Genomic DNA, 22,378 nt, shown 5'->3' with positions numbered 1-22,378 from the left:
GAATTTCTTATTTATTTTGGATGGTAACCTTTTATCAGATATAGCATTTGCAAATATCTTCTTCCTTTTCATAGGTTGCCTTTTAGTTTTGTTGATTATTCCCTTTGCTGTGCAGGTTTTTATTTTTATACTTTTTTAATTTAAAAAAAGTAAGCTTTTTATTTTGATGTAGTCTCAGTAGTTTATTTTTGTTTTTATTTCTCTTCTCTCAGGAAATGTATCTAGAAAAAGTTCCTACCGCCAGTGTTAGAGAAATTACTGCATGTGCTCTCTTCTAGGATTTTTATGGTTTCGGGTTTTACATTTAGGTCTTTAATCCATTTTGAGTTTATTTTTGTGTTTGATTTTGGAAAGTAGTCCACTTTAAGGGTACCTGAGGGGCTCAGCCGATTAAGCATCTGACTTGTGATATTGTCTCAGGCCATGATCTCATGGTTTATGTAATTGAGTCCTGCACCTGGCTTGGCATGGAGAGCATGGATTCTGCTTGGGATTCTCTTTCTCCATCTCTCTCTGCCCTTCCCCTGCTTGTGCTTGTGCGCTCTCTCGCTCTCTCTCTCTTTCTCTCTTTCTCTCTCTCTCCCCCCCCCCAAAATAAACATTAAAAAAAAAGAATGTAGTCCAGTTGCATTCTTTTACATGTTGCTGTACAGTTTTCCCAGCACCATATTTTAAAAATTCTGTCTTTTCCCCATTATATATTTTTGCCTCCTTTGAATTGATTGATTGACCATGTGTTTATTTCTTGGCTATCTATTCTGTTCCATTTATCTATGTAGAATTTTTTTTGTGCCAGTACCATATTGTTTTGATATATAGCTTTGTAGCATATCTTGAAATCTGGTATTGTGATGCCTGCAACGTTGTTCTTTCTCAGGATGGTTTTGGCTATTTGGAGTTTTCTGTAATTGTATACTAATGTTAATCATTCTTCATTCTAGTTTTGTGAAAAATGCCATTTGTATTTTGATAGGGATCGCATTGAATCTGTAGATGGCTTTGGGTGCCATGGACATTTTAACAGTATTTTTCCAATCCATCCAGTATCTTTTTCTGTGTTTGCTTTGTCTTCAGTTTTTTCATCAGTGTTTTATAGTTTTCAGAGTACAGGTTTTGTATCTCTTTGGTTGTTTTTTCCTAGATATTTTATTCGTTTTGGTAAAGTTTTATAAATGGATGTTTTTTTTTTAAAGTATCTCTTTCTTTGTCCTTAGTGTATAGAAATGCTACCCATTTCTAGGCATTACTTTTGTATTGTGCCACTTTACTGAATCCGTTTATTCCTTGTAGTAGTTTTTTGGTGGAGTCTTCAGGATTTTCTGTGTATAGTATCATTTCATCTGAATACAGTGACAGTTTAAATTCTTTTCTGCTACAGTTGCCTGTTATTTCTTTTTCTTATCTGATTGTTCTAGCTCAGATTTCTAGTACTATGTTGAGTAAAAGTGGTGAGAATGGACATCCTTATTTTGTTCCTAACCTTCCAGGGGAAGCTCTCAATTTTTTGCCATTGACTGTGATAGCTGGGAAGTTTTCATATGACCTTTATAATGTTGAAGTCTGCCCTCTAACCCCAATTTGTTAGGTGTTGTATCATGAATGGATATTGAATCTTGTCACATGCTTTTTCTACATCTATTGAAATGAACGTAGGGTTTCTATCCTTTTTTTTGTTGATGTGATACATGGTGATGGTTGATTTGCAAATATTGATCCATCTTTTCATCCTGGAATAAGTCACACCTGAACTTAGTGGATTATGTTTTTAATATATTGTTGTATGCAGTTTGCTATTATTTGTTGAAGATTTTTGTATCTGTGTTTTTCAGGGATATTGGCCTGTAGCTCGCTTGCTTGCTTTCCTTCTTTATTTTTTCTTTTTCTTTTCCTTTTCTTTCTTTCTTTTTTTTTTTTTTTTTTTTTGGTGTCTGTCTGGTTTTGCTATCAGTGTAATATTGGCCTCATAGAATGTATTTAGAAACTTTCATTTGTCTTGTATTCTTTGGAATGGTTTGTGGAGAATAGGTATTAACTTTTCTTTAAGTGTCTAGTGGAATTCACCTGTGAGGCCGTTTCATCCTAGACTTTTGGTTTTTGGTAGTTTTTTGATTGGCAGTGCACTTTTGTTACTTGTAAATGGTCTGTTCAGATTTTCTATTTCTTCATGGTTCAGTTTTGGAAGACTGTTATGTTTCTAGCAATTTATCCATATCCATATCTTTTAGGTTGTCCAGTTTGTTGGCATGTAACTTTTAATATTACATGCCATGTAGTTTGATACAATCTTTTGTCTTTCTTTTGTGTCAGTTGTTACTTCTCTCATTTCTGATTTTATTTATTTGAGTCCTTTCTCTTTTTCTTGATGAGTCTGGCTAAGGGTTTGTCAGTTTTGTTTATCTTTTCAAGAACTAGCCCTAGGTTTCGTTGATTTTTTTTTTTTTTTTGGAGGGGGTCTCTTTGTCATTTGTTTCTGCTTGGATCTTAATTACTTCCTTACTTCTAGTCCCTTTGGGTTTTGTTTTTTCTTCTTTTTCTAGTTCCTTTAGGTGTAAGGTTAGATTGTTTATTTAAGCTTTTTCTTGGTTCTTGAGGAATGCTTGTGTTGTTGTATTATTACCTCTTAGAATTGCTTTCACTGTATACCAAAGATTTGGGACCTTTGTGTTTTCATTTTCACTTATCTCTGTGTATTTTTTTATTTCTTATTTGATTGTTTCGTTGACCAATTGGTTGTTTAGTATCATGTTGTTTCATCTCCATTTGTTTGTGTTTTTTACACTTTTTTTCATGTGATTTATTTTTTGTTTCATATAGTTATCAGAAAAGATACATGGTATAATTTCAGTCTTTTGTTTTGAAAGCATTTATAAAAGTATTTTTATTTGCTAATCATGATGTTTACATGTAGTAGCAAAACACAAGCTATATATACAAAAGGCTTTCATGAAATGCATTTAGAAATGTGCATCTCTGTTTTCGTAAGGATACAGTTTGGGACAACACCTACCTACACTTGCGCTTTGCATGAATGCCTTCCTCTCTCTGAGGAGGTGGCTGTTTTCAGTTACTGAAAGCTGTGCATCTGTCTCCTGCTTCCCATTCTCATTTCATTCTTCTTAAATTTATTGATGCTTGTTTTATGGCCTATAATGTGATTTTTTGGAGAGTGTTTCATGTTCAGTTGCAAAGAATGCAATATTCTGTTGGTTTTGGATGGGGCGTTCTGTATATTTCTGTTATATCCATCTGGTCCATTGTGTCATTCAAAGCCATTGTTTCCTTAGTGATTTTCTATCTGGGTTATCTATACATTGGTATAAGTGGAGTGTCCTCTACTATTATTACCATAAATTTCTCTCTTTATGTCTGATAATATTTGCTTAATATATTTAGGTGTCCCATTGTTGCTTGAGTACCTACAATTGTTATATGTTTTTTTTTTTTTTGGATTGATATTTTTGTCATTATGCAATGCCCTTATTGTCTTGTTACAGTCTTTGTTTTAAAGTCTGTTTTGTTTGACACAAGTATTGCTACCTGGACTTTTTTTCTTCCATTTACATAGTGGATGTTTTTCCATCCCTTCACTTTCATTCTATATGTGTCTTAGGTCCGAGGTGAATCTTTTGTTGGCAGCATGTAGATGAGTATTGATTTTTATTCATTCCGTTGCAGTATGTCTTTTGCTTGGAGCATTTAGACTATTTACATTTAAAGTAATTATTGATAGGTATGAACTTACTTACTGCCATTTAAAAATTTTGTTTTCTGGTGGTTTTTGTAGTTCTTTGTTCCTTTCTTCTTCCTCTCCTTTGTGAATGATGCATATCTGTTGTGTTATGTTTGTCTTTCTTTCTCTTTATTTTCTTTGTGTATCATAGGTTTTGGGTTTCTTGTTACCATGAGGTTCTTATATAACATCCTAAGTAAATCGTCTATGTTAATATGATTGTCATTTAAGTTCAAACATGGAAAATTATGTCAAGATTATCATTCATATTTGAAGGAGAGAGTTTCCAAGACAAACAAAAGATACAGGAGTTTATCACCACGAAACCAGCCTTACAAGAAACTTTAAATGGACTTCTTTAACTGGAAAAGTAATGGCCATAATTAGAGAAAATTATGAATAAAAAGCTGTAAATATTACAACATATATATAAAATGTGGAGAAGGGAGTAAAAAGAGAATGTGTGTTTGTTTTTCTTTCAGAATGTGTTTGAATATCTTATCTGTTTTAAATAGTGCTGAAATAACCATAGGTATTCATATATCTTTTCGAATTAGCACTTTTGTTTCTTTGGGTAAATAACCAACAGTGGAATTCCTGGATCATATGTTAACTCATTTTAATTTTTTTGAGGAATTTCCATACTGTTCTTTATAGTGGCTACACCAGTTTGCATTCCCAACAACGGCGCACAAGTGTTCCCTTTTCTCCACATCTTCACCAGTACTTGTTATTTCCTGCTGTTTGGATATTAGCCATTCTTACTGGTGTGAGATGGTATCTCTTTGTGGTTCTGATTTGCATTTTCCTGTAATTAGTGATATTGAGTATTTTTTCACATACGTATGATCATTTGTATGTCTTTTAGAATAATATCTGTTCAGGTCCTCTGCCCATTTTTTAATTGTCAATTATTTGGTTTTTTTTGTGTTGAGTTATATAAGTGCCAAATGTAGAATTCTTGGCTGCAGAGCAAATAAATCTATAGGTTACTCTTTTTCATTTTACCTGTTTTATAGACATTTTGGCTGCTCTCTGCCAGGAAAATTTGTTATATTCATTATTTAAATTAACATCACTTAGAATTAAAGAACCCTTTGTATTAACTGTCTTTAATCAGTCAAGTGCTAAGTGGTTTGGGAAAACAATGGCAGCAGATTTGGCTCATTTATGTATGTAGAATAAAGTGTATCTGCCTCCAAAGTGTTAACCTCACATTAGATAATAAAATATTTCTGTCATTATCAATTCATATTTGAAATAAAAACCTGCTTAAGGGGCGCCTGTGTGGCGCCGCCGGTTAAGCGTCCGACTTCAGCCAGGTCACGATCTCGCGGTCCGGGAGTTCGAGCCCCGCGTCAGGCTCTGGGCTGATGGCTCAGAGCCTGGAGCCTGTTTCCGATTCTGTGTCTCCCTCTCTCTCTGCCCCTCCCCCGTTCATGCTCTGTCTCTCTCTGTCCCAAAAATAAATAAACGTTGAAAAAAAACCAAAAACCTGCTTGAGTCATGCTGAATTGTGGGACATAAGGGAAACGAATTAGAAGACATTTTTGTTGTTTGCTTATAAAGACATTTAGTGACTAAGATTAAAAAAAGAAAAATGAGAGTATCTCCATATTGACCTACTTTTATGTGCCATATTAATGTTTGTAAAGTGATTCACCTTGATCCTAAGTATGTACAGTTTTTCCTGTAGTCTAGTAGAGCATCTTTAGAAAGGGAGAGACCTTTCAGATTATTGATCATTACCCACCAAGATTCAAGATCAGAAAGTAAATTTATAATTCACGTGATGAGGGTCTGATAATTAGTCACTGTTTACTGACCCCAACGTTGATAATAGGAATTTTTGAGTGTGTGTGTAATATATATGTAATTTTCCATGTTACCTAAACCTGTTTTTTATCTTCTGTTTCTAATATGTGTGAAATCATCATGCGATACAATGTAAGGAAATCCACACTGATAATTTTTAAAATTTCTCTCAGTTGTAACTTAATATTGTCTAATGAAGTCCAGTGCCCCTTCCCCATTGTTGACACATGTAGCACACAGTCTTACCGAATTTTCTTTACGTATTTACTTTTCCCCATAGCCCAGTTATATTATGCTCTTTCAGATTATTTAATATGAGTCACATCATTGTGTATTTGTCATTTTCTTGAAAATTATTTTATTGATATCTTTTTCTCTGTCCAAAACAGTGTTTTTACAAATTCACACAGAAATGGCATTACCAAATTTTTTTTTTGTTTTTAGTTTTCTTGCTACTTTTAGATACTTTGAAAACTTGTGAATTCTTCCATCAACAGTTTATCTAAAATAAAACATGTTACAGCATTAGAACTTTACAATTCAAGTAAAATACTAGTCTTGAAGGTCTCAGAATCATGAATGATTCTGGAATGTCATTTGTGGATGTCTGAGCATATTTTGGGGATACCTAGAACATTATATTCCCAGTGTTATAAATGATAAGGTGTTTTTATTTTGTGTGCATGTGCATGTAAAAGGAATATTTTTGCAGCTAACGATTTATTTTGATAATTTTTTCAGAATGATTAATTGTAGGAATTTTTGTCATTACATGTTAAGATCTCATCTTCTAGGTAGAGTGTGCTTTTTAAAAAGACAATCTGTTGGGGCACCTGGGTGGCGCAGTCGGTTAAGCGTCCGACTTCAACCAGGTCACGATCTCGCGGTCCGGGAGTTCGAGCCCCACGTCAGGCTCTGGGCTGATGGCTCAGAGCCTGGAGCCTGTTTCCGATTCTGTGTCTCCCTCTCTCTCTGCCCCTCCCCCGTTCATGCTCTGTCTCTCTCTGTCCCAAAAATAAATAAATGTTGAAAAAAAAATTAAAAATAATAAAAAAAAATAAAAAGACAATCTGCATACTAAATAAATGGGCATAAAGTATTGTTTTAAAGGTTCTGTTTAAGACTTAGAATATGATATACCAAATTTCAATTATTGGTCTCATTCCAAAGAAGAAGCAGAGACACATATCAGATAGTACTAATGTCATTTGGGATATTCATTCTTAATTTAACAAATTTAAATGTGGTGCTCTTCATCCAACATAACTACCATTTAACATTTCTTGGGTAACATAAAATTTGAGAAACTATATATAGCTCACTACCAGTTTTAAAATATGTGACCTGAAATCATTCCAGAATATTTTAAGACAAATTTGGCAAAGCATTTATTTTGTAAATAGCATAGCACTTTGTGTAGGTTTTAAAATAATTTTAGAATTAGTTACAGATGATTTAAAGTTTGTCATTCTTTCTTGGGGGCAAATATTTTAAGTCTTAAGACAGGCACAGTACCACAGTGCTGACCACACATTATTATGCAGTTTTCATTGTTTCCAGTCAAGTTATTGTGGCCTCCTGTGTAGCTAGATTTATTCTATTATCCAAGGCTCAATTTCAAAGATTCTAGTTTTAATCTTATAAGCTATATTTGGTCAAGGTATTTTGAGTGTTCAAACTTGTAAGAATCCGAATCTACTTAACATCACCATTTATAGTTTAAATGCTTATTTATATTACATATAAATAAATATCCCATATATATGGAATTTAAATATAAATGATTCAGTTAGTAATTAAGCATTGCAAAATAACGTGCATCTAAAAATATAGTGTGACCCTGGCTCTGTGTGGGCATATCCAGCACAATGGAGAAAAAACAAGAAGGAAATAAAACTACGTTAATAGTTATTTGGAGCAGCAGGGTTTTGACTAGTTTCAACTTTTCTTTTTTATTTATTTTCTAACTTATCTTTATCGAGGCATTAGTATGTTTCATTTTGACTGGTTTTAACTTTCCTTCTTTATATTTTCTAGTTTATGACTGATTTTGATTTTTCTTCTTCTATTTCCTAATTTATCTTCAGTGGGGTACTAGTAACTCTCTAATTAGAAATTAAGTATTTTCAATTTATTAAAAATAATTTGGCTACTTAAAAAGATGTCTACAATATCTACACATACAAGTGCTAGTAGAACTGCGAAGTCAACGCTATGTCCTAGTAATCTAATTTGCATCAGTTGACATCTAAAGAATAAGTGTTAATAAATATTCCAATACTAAGTATACGGTTAAAAATCACTTCACAAAGTACTTTATAGCTGCATTAAAAAATGGCTTTATCTCATAATTTATATCAATCTTTGGTGCACTAATAAAAAGTATAAAAGAAGAAAAGGAATTTTGCTTTCACTCCTGAAATTTATGAGTGCTTATTTTTTCTCAAGTATATTTTATTTAAAAATAACATACATAAGAATGAAGATATCAAAATGCATCCTGGGTCTTACCCCCAGATATTCTGATCAAGTAAGTCCAAATTAAAAATCAGCCATCTGTGGCTTATATAAGGACGCACCTGATTCTGGTACAGGTAGTCGAAGAGACCATAATAGATTATTCTTTTCCTCTCTTATTCCTCAGCTAGATCTGTGGTCACCTTCACTCCATGCAAAAATCATTGTATTTTCCCAATAGAACACATTTTCTGTGGTCTCCAAGGTAAAATGAATACATCCCAAGCAGTTGCACAATGCAATCCACTAGGATGAAAGAAGAGGAAGTCAGAACTTCTACTTATATCTGTATCTCATTTCCTTAAGTTCTATTTCTACATGTTTTACAATATATATAATTACTGATATAGTAGTGTGTTGCTATTTCTGCGTGTTGTATAATATATATAATTATTGTTACAGTAGTGTTATAATAAATGCAAATGTTAACATTTATCAAAGGTTACTTTTAAATAGCAGTTAAATTATTTACCACATTTGTCTCTGGGATAGTATATTTGCTTTTTTGATGCTATAGTAAATGTTTCACATTTCAAAAATAGACAATAGACCCTTTACTATCAAGCGGCAACTATATTTTATATGTGTGCTTCTCTACTGCCTTTTGTTCTTATTATCAGGTAATGCTTTTCCTTGGACTATCAGCTTGCATCATTTCAGCATGTATACCCTTTTTGGAAAACAAGTGACACTTTGCCTAGTGGAACCTATGGGTTGTACCTCTACTCTAGCTGTTACATCTCAAAAACTACTTGCTACAGGACCTGATACAAGGCATTCATTTGTTGTCTGTCTCCATGTTGACCTAGAGTCACTTCAGATAAAATGCTCAAATCCTCAGGTTAGTATGTTTGATTTATGAAAGGAAATTTAAAATAATGTGATTTAAGAACAATTGTTATCAATTTTGTGACGGGTTTCTCTTCTGTTTCGTGTCCTAAGTTATTTTTAACAGAGTCATCAAGATCAGAATGGTTAGATTAAGTATTGCTTTGAAGCTCTCTCAAGTTTTGTAATTTAAACTCTTCTGAAAATGTAATGGTGGCAGCATAAATGCATCTTTTGGCTGAAAGAATGAAATCAGTTGCAGATGTGAAGTGTTTAAAGCTGAAGAACTACTTTATTATCAGACTGGAAGAGACTTTAAAGTGATCAAATATAATTTTCAGCCAGATTCTCACCCAGGACTTCTTTTGCTCAACATGTAATATTTTTTAAAAAGCATTGTTTAGTACTTAAGAGATATATTTTGCTAATCCTGTAACATTTTAGTTGCTGTAGGCCAAACATACTGAAATCTGTCGTGTTACAATTTCATATGAATTCCAATCCGCGATGTATACAAATTACTAATTGCATACAGATAATTTGTTTCTTTCACCTCAAGCAGACTGTGATATACTTTCTACATAGATTATCAGTGTTGAATACTATTTGAAATTATATTTTGAAATAACAGGTGTTGATTCTGACAGGTCAGTGTTGATCTAAGTTTCTCTCAGCGTTAGTGACTACAAACCACTAATTAAGCCAATTTTAGAGTGTGTTTTTTAGAGCGGGTCCAAATATTATTTCATATTTTATAGAGCCTCCTTACTGATACCACCCTCCTTCCTTCTCCTCTTCTCCCTGCCTGGTTAGTGGAAGATGAATTAAGGGACCTAATGGTTGCCAGATTTCTAAATATCATGTGAAGTGGCACAATGTAAATTCTGACTAGACTGTGAAAGTTTTTCAACATATATAACAATCTCCTAAAATAAGTACTAAAAATAAAATGCAAAACTACCAAGAGACAGCACCCAAAGCCAATAGACATATTAAAGTGAAATACCAAAAAAAAAAAAAAAATTGAAATAATCTAAACAAGTCAAGAAGTGGTAACACGAGTTTAAAAACAGGGTAGAAACAGAAAACAGTAAAATGGTAGGGCTAAGATATTCTTACCAATGATTATATTAAATGTTAATGATATTAACTAGGAGTATTTACACCATGAGCTAGGAAACTAAAGCCTGCAGGCCAAAAACCCATTTTTTACATTTTGTCTGAGGTTGCTGTTCTGCAGAAGTAAGTAGGAGCACCAGAAAACAGCATGGCTCAGAATATTTACTATCTGATCCTTTAACAAAAAAATGTTTACTGTCCCTTTAATGTTTACTCCTATTAAAAGGCAAAGATTGACAGAGTGGGGAAAACAGCAAGATTCCATTATATATTGCTTAAAACCAAAGCACTTGAAATATAAAAAAATGGATACAATATAAATAAATGCATAGGAAAAATATACCATACAAACAGCAGAGGACGGCTGGATTTGCTTATTTTAATATCAAATAAACATAACGAGAAAGGGTATTACCAGAGATAAATAAGGATATGAAACTAAAATGGACAGAATCAAAGGGAAAAAATGGATGATTCTATTCAGTACTCTGTAGTAGGAACTTTTTTGCGACCTCCCTCAGCAATTATAAAACAACTAGATGAAAAATAATAATATGGAGATATAGAAGATGAAAAAAATTGACCACAGACATAGTAGGAAAGTTTTACAACATCTTTCTCAGTGATTGATAAAACAAACAGATAAAAATAAAAAAATAATTGGAGGTAAAGTATGAAATACCCTACCAACTTGCCTTATCTAATTGACATTTATAGAACACCATATTGAACAATCATGGAATGAACGTTTTTTTTTCAGGTGTACATTCTCTCATTTTGTTTAAGAGATCAAAGTAAAGTACTGTATATTATCACAGTCAAAATATATTAGAAATCAGTAATTATCTAGAAAACTGTACAATACACATGCTTCTAAATAATCTATGAATCAAAGACAAAAATCACTTGGAAATAAGAACATATTTTGGTTGAGTGACAATAAAAAAGGTGGATATAGTAAAGTACTCTTCAAGGGAAAACATAATTTTAAATATTAACATTAGAAATAAAGACCCTAAGTCATTCACTTATGGTTCCACTTCAGAAAGCTACGAAAAGAATAAGATAAACCCAAATAAGTGAAAGGAAGAAAATAATAAAGATAAGAGCAGAGACGACTGTTACAATATAAGAAAGATAAACTACAAATTACCAATATTGGGAATGAAGGAGGAGGTTTATCACACAGATCCTACAGACTTTAAAAGCATAATAGAATATGGACAACTTTATGCCAGCAAGTGTAACAATATACGTGAAATAGAAATTTTGACTAAAAAATAACTGATCAAAAAATAATACAGGAAGAAATAGAAAATCTGAATATCCTTATATATCTCTAATAGAAATTGTGATATCAGAACAAGTTTATAAAGACCGTTTCAGGCCCCAATGGGTGAATTCTGTCAAATAGTCAAGGGAAAAAATAGAAAAGTTTTATAAATCTTTTTTCAGGGATAGAGAATGGAGGATTCCTTCTCAACTTGTTTTATGAGCCAGTGTATATTTTTTATACATTTTATTTTAATGTTTATTTATTTATTTTGAGAGAGAGAGAAAGAGAACACAAGCAGGGGAGGGTGGGGCAGAGAGAGAGAAAGAGACTTCCAAGCAGGCTCCATACTGTCAGCTCAGAACATAATGTGGGGCTCAATCCCATGAACCATGAAATCATGACCTGAGCTGCAGTCAAGAGTCAGACGCTCAACCAACTGAACCATTTAGGCACCCCAAAGCCAGCATAATTCTGTTATCAAATCCTGAAAAAGAAGGAATTAGAAATCCCTCATGAAAATAGATGTAAAATTCTTAAATATTACCAAATCGTTGCAGCAGTATATAAAAAAAGTTAATACATTATGACAAAGTAGGATGCTTTAATATTCAAAAATCATTTGGTATAATTCACCATATCAGTAACAGTTGAGAAAAACCATATGATAATTTCTGTTAGAAGCAGGTAAAACATTTGACAAAATTTAACCAACCATTTATGATTAAAACTCTCAGCAAATTGAGAATATTAAATAAGAATTTAATATTAAAGAATACTAAAGAATTAATATTAAAGAATTTTTCAAAACTGTAGAGGACATATATGTAGTAAATCAAACATCATACTTAATATCACACTGAATTATTTTCAACTAAAATCAGAAAAAAGCCCAGAATGTGGGCTTTCACCACCTGTTGTATATCATCCTGGATGTTGTAGCCATTCCAATAAACCAAAGGAAATCAAAAGGCATAAAGATAAGAAAAGAAGTAAAACTCTGTTTGTATCTGACAAAATTTTTTTAAGAAAATCCTAGAGGAATTAAGCAACTATTACTAGAACTAATAAAATTATCAAGGTTGCAGGAGACAATAGTAATATATAAAAAGCTATTTATTAATATATATTAGCAGCAAACAATTGGAAGGTTGAATGAATCCCTTCCATTTATACTGGTTTCCAGAAACATAAACAAATGAATCTAAAGATATCCAAGACCTTTACCGTAAAAACCGGAAAGCATTGCTGGGAGAACTTAACACCTAACTGGAGACATACACCTGTTCACAGATTGGATGAGTCAGTATTGTTCAAAGGGCAAAATTGATTTTGATACTGGGCATAATCAAGTTTAAAACATTTTCTCTTTGAAAGACTCGGTAACAGAGCAGAAAGCCAAACACTAAGAGAAAGTATTTGTAAAATATTCATCAAACTATTATGCAAAATATTTCTTTAAAGTTTATTTGTTTATTTTGAGAGAGAGAGAGAGAGTGAGTGAGCAAGCACATGAGCAGGGAAGGGGCAGAGAGAGAAAGAAAGAGAATCTCAAGCAGGCTCTATACTAACAGTGTGGGGCCATACACAGGGCGAGATCCCATGAACTGTGAGATCATGACCTGAACCGAAACCAAGAATCAGACGCTTAACCAACTGAGCCACCCAGGTGTCCCATGTTATGGAAGATATTTAAAGAACCCTTTCTAGTTGTTAACATGAAGACAAAGAATAGTTTATATAATGGGTGTAAGATTTGAACAGACTTTCACCACTCAAGATGTTATTGGTCATTAAGCACATGAAAAGATGCATATCATCATCATTCATCAGGAAAAATAAAATGTAAAATGAAGACAACCCACTATACACCAATTAGATTGGCTGAAATAAAAATGAGCATTGTGAACCATCTAGAACTCTTTGTATACTGTTGGTGGGAATGTAAAAATTATACAACTTTGGAAACAACTTGGAAATTCCTGAAAAAGTATGACATGCACTTACCATGTGACACAGCCATTCCTCCCTAAGTTTTTCCTTAGAGAAATGCAAATATATGGCTATGCAGAGACTTTTATGTGGATATTTTTGGCAGCTTATTTGTATAGCCCAAAACTGATCACAACTCAAATGTTCATAAATAATTAAACGGTAATTAAACAAATTATGATCTATCTGTATAATATAATACTAGTCAGTCATCAAAGATCTGAATAATTGATAAAATGCAACATAATGGATGAATATTGTAATCACTACACCAAGTGAAGAAAGTCAGATAAAGAGTACTTACTGTATAATTACAACTATATAAAACGTTAGAATATGCAGACTACGATATTGTGACAGATTCCTCATTGCCTGGAGAAGGGAGTGGGAATGAGGAGGGAATGATTGTAACAACAAATTCCAAAAGGATATGAAGAAACTTAAGGAAAAAAATAGAAAAATTTTTTATATTCATAGTTTAATAGTAGTTTAATCTCTATATGATAGACATCCAGCTACTACTTGGAGTTGTCCATCAGAGACCTTCTACTTTAGGAACTTATGAAAGTCATTATAGCCTTGAGAGGATTGTACTACTCTACATGTTCTGGACATCCATAGCCATCCTAGCTGAGAATAAATTCTATTGCTATTAGTGTTTTAGCCTGGAAATATTTTATTTTGAATCTTTTTTTAAAAAAAAAAAAACTTCTTTTACTTTGAGATTCTGAAGGGTATTGTGATTTCTGTGGAATCTTATTAAATGTCATGTTGTCGCTCAAGTCCGAACTCTCGAATATCTTTATCAGATATCCACTTTGTTTGGAACAAAGGTCAGGTTTTGTTGTTGTTTTTAAATATAAACTGGTTCTAAGCAAAGTCATCACATAGGTTTTGGTCTGGTATTTCTTTCTCATGCCTGCTCACTCTTTTTGTCCTTAAACCTCCATCACCTGGCTCCCAAGGCCTCCTTGCTGCTCCCCAAATACCAAGATCTTTTTTTTTTGAGAATTAAACCAAGGCTGAGTGAACCTCATGCCTCAAGAATGCCTTTACCCAAAATGTGATAATTCTTATCTTTTCATTTAATTCCAACTTTATCTTCTTGGTAAGTCCTCATAAACCAGCTCTTTTTAATTGTTATCAGCTTCTATAACCAAAGCTGATCACAAGGTTGTTGGGAAGTTTCAGATATTTATGAAATATGTGAAAATACCTTGTAAATTCTGAAATATTATAGGAATGCCAACTGTGTTAGTTTTTAGATTAACTCCAATACAAAATGTGATACCCTCTTTGTAAATTGTTATGAGTATCTCTGGTAGGATGTAGCAGTCTTCCAGAGGGCTAGGAAGCCACAAAACAGTGTAACACTTTGAAGAATCATTATGTATTCAGAGGTTTGGTAAAGAGTTGATACTGTTTTATATCCTTGTGTGCCAGATTAACCTAAATTTTAATGATAAAATCATGAGATTCTCTCTTGTGAGTGGTTGCTCTAGCATAGGCTTCAGACTCCCTCTGGATTTTCACAATTACAAAAGATGGCTTGATTTTTCTCCCCAATTGCAGAATAATACTGAGTACTACAAGCCCAATACTACATATCCCAACCAGAAATGAGGAGAATAAGGCTGAATAAGATAAACACACTGTGGGGGAGTGAGAATGTCCTGTCTCCTCAAGGTCCTTCTAGGTGGACTAAGAATCAAGTTGACATGAGACAGATTAACAGGAGAAAATAAAATCTTACAGTGTAAATATGGGGAATCCACACAGACATGGAAATTCCCATGACAGGCAAAATTAGTTATATATACCATTTTGGACTAAGGAGAAAGTCTGGGACTTCAGAGAAAATGAATGCAATTTATAGGAAGATGATAAAGAGTAATTGTCTAGTAAGCTAATGTTTGCTGGGCCACTTAGAAACCATGGGACTTAGAGGACTTTGATCAAACAGGCCTTGATAGGTTCCTCCCTATCTACCATGTCTAGTTCATATCATAATGTAGTTCTTTGTGGTGATAATTCTCTTCCTAGTGCAGGTCCTCTACCTAAATTCTTTGAGGCAGTTGTGGGGGAGGCAGAGATCTTTTCGTGAATCTGCTGGCATTGCTTTTTTGATTGTTATTTAATATAAAATAATCTTCATGCCAGAGTGGCTCGGCTCATCATGGGGTGGCCTGCCCTTGGCCCATACAACATGAGAAGGCCATGCCTTTCTTAATGCATCTGTTGAAATCCACAGATAAAGAGCAAATCTTGAAAGTGTCTTTAGAGAAATGACACATTACATACAAGACAACCAAAATTTGATTATTAGCTCACTTCTTCTGAGTATAGAGAGCAGAAGAACATAACATCTTTAAATGGCGGGGGGAAAAATACAGCTTCTCAACCCAGAATTCTAAATTAAAAAAAAAAATACATGTGTATGAATAAATATTAAATAAAGACATTTTCACATAAAAGAATCTATCACCTGTAGAACTGCACTACAAGAAATCCTAAAGGAAGTCCCTCATACTGAAGGGAAATGAAACCAGATGTTTGATCTTTTTTTTTCTTAATATGAAATTTATTGTCAAGTTGGTTTCCATACAACACCCAGTGCTCATCCCATCAGGGGCTTTCCTCAATACCCCACACCCACACTCCCCTCCCTCCTACCCCCCCCATCAACCCTCACTTTTCTCTCAGTTCTTAAGAGTCTCCTATGTTTTGTGATCATCTTTTTAAATGTTTCTTGGCCATTGAGTTTGCTCTTTTGTGAATTGGCAATTCAAATTGTTTACATTAGTTTGTATTTTCCTGATTATTAATAAGGTTGAACAGTTTTTAAATGTTTATTGGTCAATGAATTTGTTTTACTAATTGATAATTCATATCATTTACACAGTTTGTCTGTTAAATTTCCTAGCAATTCCAAGAGCTTCCCTTAGGCACTATGAATACAAACCCTGAATTTGTAATGCAGTTATTTGCCTGTATGGCATCTGTTACCAAAAATGTTCAATCTTTCTTGATGAAATATTATCTATAGGTATTTTTTTTATTTTCTGGGTATCCTGCCTTATAAAGAGTATAAGGGGCCCCTAAAATACAGACATCCATGTGTATCCTAAAATTTCATTTATGATTTTTATTTTTACAATTAATGACTCAATATAACACCGCCTTTTTTGTGAGTGCTTATTCCATCTGTTTGGTTTTTGTGTTTGTGAAGGATAGTGCTTCTTGAGTCCTTTTTTTGTGTCATGGACCTCTTTGAGAATCCAACAAAAGCTATGAGCCTGTTCCCTAGAACAATGTGTATATCCACTAAATTTTGCATATACTATCAGAAGCTTTTATACATTGTAGCCAGTGTATAAGATTCTTGATTCCATTTTAAGGAAATAATTTCTTCTTAAATATCATTTTTTTTGTTTATCCATTAGAGTCATATCAGAAGTTTTGACACTGGTATATTAATTTGATTTATTATTGCTTAGATACAAAGCCTGCAAGTAGTTGATGTATTTCATTCATTCATTCATTTATTCATTCATTCATTCATTCATTTATTTTTAATATTTATTTATTTTTGAGAGAGACAGAGACAGCGTGCGAACTGGGGTGGGGTAGAGAGAGGAGACAGAGTCCGAAGCAGGCTTCAGGCTCCAGCTGCCAGCCCAGAGCCCGATGTAGGACTCAACTCATGAACCGTGAAACCATGACCTGAGCTGAAGTCAAACACTCAACCAACTGAGCCACTCAGGCACCCCGCTGTATTTGAATATATAGTGTGCAACTCTGTATGTAGGGCAGACCCAGGATAAATTCATTGTCATATTAGGCATTATTGTGGGTCTCTGTATCAACTATGGTGAACTAAACTACTATGTCAGTTCCTAGAACTCATTGCCGTTCAAGGGCCTTCGACACTATAAATATTTAACACAGATGAATAATGAGAGTTTTTGTTCCTAGGGATGATTTTCATTAACCCTTCCCTTTATCTTAACTGTTTTACCAAAGTTACCCAATTCTCTTTAATGTGTTTAGTCACTGTTCTCTTCGGCCTTAAAAATTACGTTTATTCTAAAATTAAAGGAGCCTGTAGAATCCTTTTTAATATAATAGAGTTTCAGTTTTCCCTTAGCCAATAAATTGATACATTTTGTCTTGCTATAAGGCATTTCCAGGAACAAAACCATCTTTGCCATTTTGGGTTTTAGGTATGTGAAACTAGAGGAAGAATAGGTTTTATGCTCCTTTTTTATCCTGTTTATTCATAGTTTTATTGGTAAGTTATGTTCAGTTTTCAGTAAGGAAGTAGAATTTGGCATTACTGTCTAAGAGCACACCATTGAGTTTAGACAAAACTAGATTTGTATTTTTTGTACCACTCATTTTTAATTTTTCTGAGTCCCCTGATTTTTATTTTTATCTTTATGCAAAATTAGACTGGGTAAGGATTATGCTTTATATGCAAAGGCTTTTTTTTTTGTTTGCTTGTTTTTAAGTTTTTGACAAAAGTCTTTTTTCTGAAATTGAGTTTTAATGATTAGTGATAACCTGCATACCAAATGAGCTAGCCTTTTAAAATATATATTCACTTAGAGCTCTTTGGTGTTCAACATGGAGTAGTAATCACTTGTTGAAATTCCATTCTCTTGCTTGATTTCCATTGAAATTGTATACCCATGGTTTTCTTCTACCTGCCTTTATGATTACTCTTCTCTCTCCTAATACCTTGCAAAACAAATTCTTCTTCGCTAACTGGATAGAGCCTTTCGATGCCCCTACATCATCTCCTGCACTTGGCTATTGCTCTTGGCATTCTTAAGACTGCAGTGGCTTTTTGTATCCACTTAAATCATGTCTCTTCTTTAGAAATGTATCGGCTTGAGGCTTCTCTCAGCCTCTCCAATCCAAGTAAATCTCCTATGTGATTGGTTATAGAGTAAATGAGAAAATAGATGTGAAATTAAGTTTTAAACAGTGAAACATTATATTTTTGGTATTCATTAGGTATTCGATACACAAGATATTATTGATATTCAGTCATCTTCATACATAGTGTATATAAAGCTGCCTCACATGGTGCTCATCTTTAAGAAAGTTTTAAAGTTTTATTGGGATATACTTACATCCAATGAACTGCACATGTTTAAATTAATGCTAGGATATTTGACATATGTACACCCATGAAACCATTCTCAGAATCAAGATAATGCATACATCCATCATCCTCAAAAGTGTCTTTATGCCACTTCATAATCCTCCATTTTACTTCTTTCCCCATCCCAGGCAACCAGTAATTCTGTCATTATGGATACTTGTCATTTGCTAAGATTTTGTATGAATAGAATCATACAGTTGTATTCTGTGTCTCTGTCTCTCCTTTTTTTTTTTTTTTTAAACCTAGCTTCTTTCATTCAGCGTAATTATTTTCAGGTTAGGTTATGTTTTTCATGAATCCATAGTTGATTTCTTTTTTTGATAGATATTCTGTTGCATGCATATACTACATATTATTTGTCCCCTTACTGATGAAGATTTGAGATTTTTTTCCAGTTGTGGATTATTACAGAAAAACTGCTATGAACGTTTGTGTTCTGTCTTTGTGTGGATATAGACTTTCATTTTTCTTGGGGAAACAAGAGTGCAATGGCTGGATCCTATGGTAGATGTATGTCTTTTTCAGAAACCACCAAACTATTCTACATTTTGCATTCTGATCAGCAGTAAATGAGAGTTTCATCTTTGCCAATATTGTTATGGTTAGGCTTTTTGATTTTAGACATTTTAATAGGGGGGTAGTGATAGCTTTCATTGGCAGTTTTCAGTACAGCTTGAAGGATAAGAATTGAATATTTGTCTTCATATTTTTTCATTTTTTTAAAACCTTTGAATTTGGCAAGTCTGAATTCTGTGATAGTTTCTCCTTTGAAAATAAAAATGTGTTTATAGTTTATGTCTGCGTTTGCTTGGCACATTAATTATGCACATACTGAGTGCCATTCATACATAATTATTGAAGGGTAACAGTTAAAGGAAATAAGAAATAGTGACCATAAAAGCATCACTTCTCTTAAATAAATTAACTTTATGCCCTTAGAAGTATCTAGAAGTTGTTCTCTTTGGTGTATGCTCTCCTTATTTGTCAGTTTTAATTGTTTAAGAAGAAGAAAATCTTTTTCAAAATACGGTTTGCAATAAAATTGTTTCTTTTTAGGGAGAACTCATTCTTGATTATGAAAGACAAAAGAATTTGAACTAAAATTTTTCTAAGAGGTGTTTTGTAAGATCTCTAGCCATTAGATGTTTTTTTTAAAGCAAAAAGAGCTATAACCTGAGATTTGAGACTTCATCACACAAAAAGCAGGAGAAAACTGTAACCTAAGTACTGTTTTATATCAAATAAGGGTTGACAACAGTGTTTTTATGCATCTGTTCTGCCCACATAAGAAGCCAGCTTTATCATCTGGATGTGTCCTGGGGCTGAAACTTCTTATAAATATGAGAATTTCACCCTTTTTTTTTTTAATGGCAAGCAGAATATGGTATCCAGCTGTGGATTTGCTTATATATTTTGTTTGCATTTTTTTCCTTGGGCTTGTTTTATACAGTGTATGGCAATATGTTGTCATACAAATTCCGTGATTAATGCTTATTTATGAAATCTTGTGTAAATATCTTAGAACTTAGTCAAACAATGTGCAAGTTAAACAATTTTTTTCCTCTGAATATTGGAATGACAAATCTAAGGGGAATGGTAGGTTGAATAGTTTATGTTCTTTATCTATAGCAAAGTCTTGTATGTAACATTTTCATTTTACCATTCTATGTTATGTCATTCTTTTCCACTTTATTTTACTGGGTGAGAAATCCTGTTTCAGATTTATTCCTCAGAAAAGTAGGGAGAATTTAAATGTGGAAAACATTTAGAAATAAGAATGGTAATTATTTCATGTGTAATTAAATAATCATATTTACTAGTATACATTTGACATCTAATTCTGATACCTCTGTTTAAGAGGCATTTCTTTGTGTTCTATTAGTTGTATATTAAAAGCAATCCACTCTTTCATAATAAGCTATTTAATTAACATTATTGCTGTATTAACAGTGTTTTTCCAAAAAAAGTAAATTGCTCATAAGACATCAAAGTTTGAATATGTGGCAAACATCAAGTATGAGTAAATTCATTATATCTGCTTCAAATTCAAATCACGATAAAATACTTAAAATTGTAAACTTGCTGTATGAATTGTTCTTTGTATATCTCATCTGAATCATAGTATCAAAATATTCATGATCATATGTATTATTATAATATATATATTAGATAATTATCATAGATTACAGATCATGATATAATATCATGATTGGTGATATACTGATAGATTTTTATTTCATATATTCTTATTTCCCTGGACTTGTTTTAATTTTTTCACATGTAGTAATTTAGTTAATTGTGACTGGAAGTTGAAAGACTCGTTTTCCCTTTTTCTTCTGCTCAGGTGCAGCTTTTCTATGAACTGACTGAGATCATGAATAAGGTCTGGAATAAGATTCAGAGGAGAGGTAATCTCAGTCCTTCATCAGCCTATGCAGAAACCGTGGCGGGGCCTGTCCCTGGTTCTCCAGTGAGAAGCAGTGTAGGCACTGCTCCTCCAGATACCAGCACATGCAGCCCATCTGCTGATGTTGGAACTACTACTGAGGTAAGTGTTTCTGAAAGGTTCTGCTGCCAGTGAAGGGTGATATATACCACAGAGTTCTGTATCAGGGTTGAGAATGAAGATGACCTCATTTCTGTGGAAGCTGCCAGGTTCAGAAGGCTCATGGGGAGCTGTGGTAGCAGTGGCTATTTATTAATGTTCCTTTTAGGTCCAAGTATTTTAATTGCTTTCAGTAGGTAGTGGGGTAGTTCAGGACATTCGGGTTCTATGAAATGGAAAAAACTGAGACACAGTAAAGGTATGTGTTTCCTCAGGAGTATGGAAACTTAAAAGCTGAGTGAAAAAGAGGCTTATGCTTCCCTTTCCCCTACCCTCTCTGCCCCTGCCCTTTTTGTGAACCAGGGTATTATTGTTATCTTTACGTTAGTGGTTTTTAATCCTGTCAAACCCAAAATCCTCACCTTCTCTCTTCCAGTCATAAAAGTCTTTCTTTTCATTTTTAACACCCTAACCTCACCCAACATGCCAGTGCCTGTTTTATAACAAATATTTTATAATGCCCCTTTACTATCCTGAATGAAAAAAAAAATGTAATGCACATATACATAATATTTCAAAAATATCTAATAGCTCAAAATATAAAGGATTAAAGGAATATAATTCAAAGTATAATAATATATATTTCAATATATGTGTAAGTGCTCAGGCATGACTATGTTAGAAGACATGATGAAGTACACAGTACATACAATTACTGTGAATTTGACTGATAACAAATAGACTTCTTCCCATCTGTATCCAGTACCACGAGTGGTACTGTTGTGGCATCATTTATTGGTGGCATCATTTTCTGAAGTAGCAGCAAACTTCGTAGAGTTTTGAATAAAGCAAAATTTATGCTTTCTTTCTTTTCATTTACATTTTATTTACATTTCTGGAACTCTTAGTGTATAATTATAATAAAATTGTGCAGAAATGCCAAAAAAATAATGTTTAGATCTAAAGCTGAATTCAGTTTTATTTCCAAATATATTTCCAAGATTTTCACCTGTGTAAATTTCTATGAGATCATTTTGCTTTTCAGGACTGCCTTATTCATGATAGAAGCTCTTAATTCCCCCTAATCCTAACTCTTAAATGCCGGTAGTGACACCCAATCATTGAGTCAACCAGAAATATCCTAATACATTTCCCAAACACAGGGGTGAACTTGCACCACTGAGAACTACTATAATAGATAGAGGTAGAAGTTATGTTATTGTTTTTGCATGAAGACATGTTCTATGGAAACATAGCTTTGGCAAAGTACAGAATGGGAAGAAGCATCAGGTAAAGGGGATGTTATTATTTTTTTTAAACACTAAAGACAATCAAACTCAGTTAAATGGACCTTTTTTTTTTTTAATTTGCTGTGAGGCTTTAACACAT

General features: G+C 33.2%; 1 protein-coding gene across 11 annotated transcripts in view; it reads left to right on the top strand.

Moving 5' to 3' along the window:
- Positions 1–22,378, top strand: part of VPS13B (vacuolar protein sorting 13 homolog B) — a 794,855-nt gene that overhangs the window by 417,704 nt on the left and 354,773 nt on the right. For all 11 annotated transcript variants that reach the window (XR_008292721.1, XM_053208413.1, XM_053208414.1 and 8 more), the window contains exons 24-25: positions 8,683–8,903; positions 20,789–20,992. Coding sequence is in view for 10 of the 11 variants with exons in the window: in XM_053208413.1 (XP_053064388.1) it covers positions 8,683–8,903; positions 20,789–20,992 (425 nt within the window). In the remaining variant the exon portion in view is untranslated. The remainder of the gene's footprint in view (positions 1–8,682; positions 8,904–20,788; positions 20,993–22,378) is intronic.

The sequence above is a fragment of the Acinonyx jubatus genome, chromosome F2, assembly GCF_027475565.1.
Source record: "Acinonyx jubatus isolate Ajub_Pintada_27869175 chromosome F2, VMU_Ajub_asm_v1.0, whole genome shotgun sequence".
Lineage (NCBI taxonomy): Eukaryota > Metazoa > Chordata > Mammalia > Carnivora > Felidae > Acinonyx > Acinonyx jubatus.
Note: the sequence above shows the minus strand (reverse complement) of the source record. Positions and strands in the feature narration are given on the sequence as shown.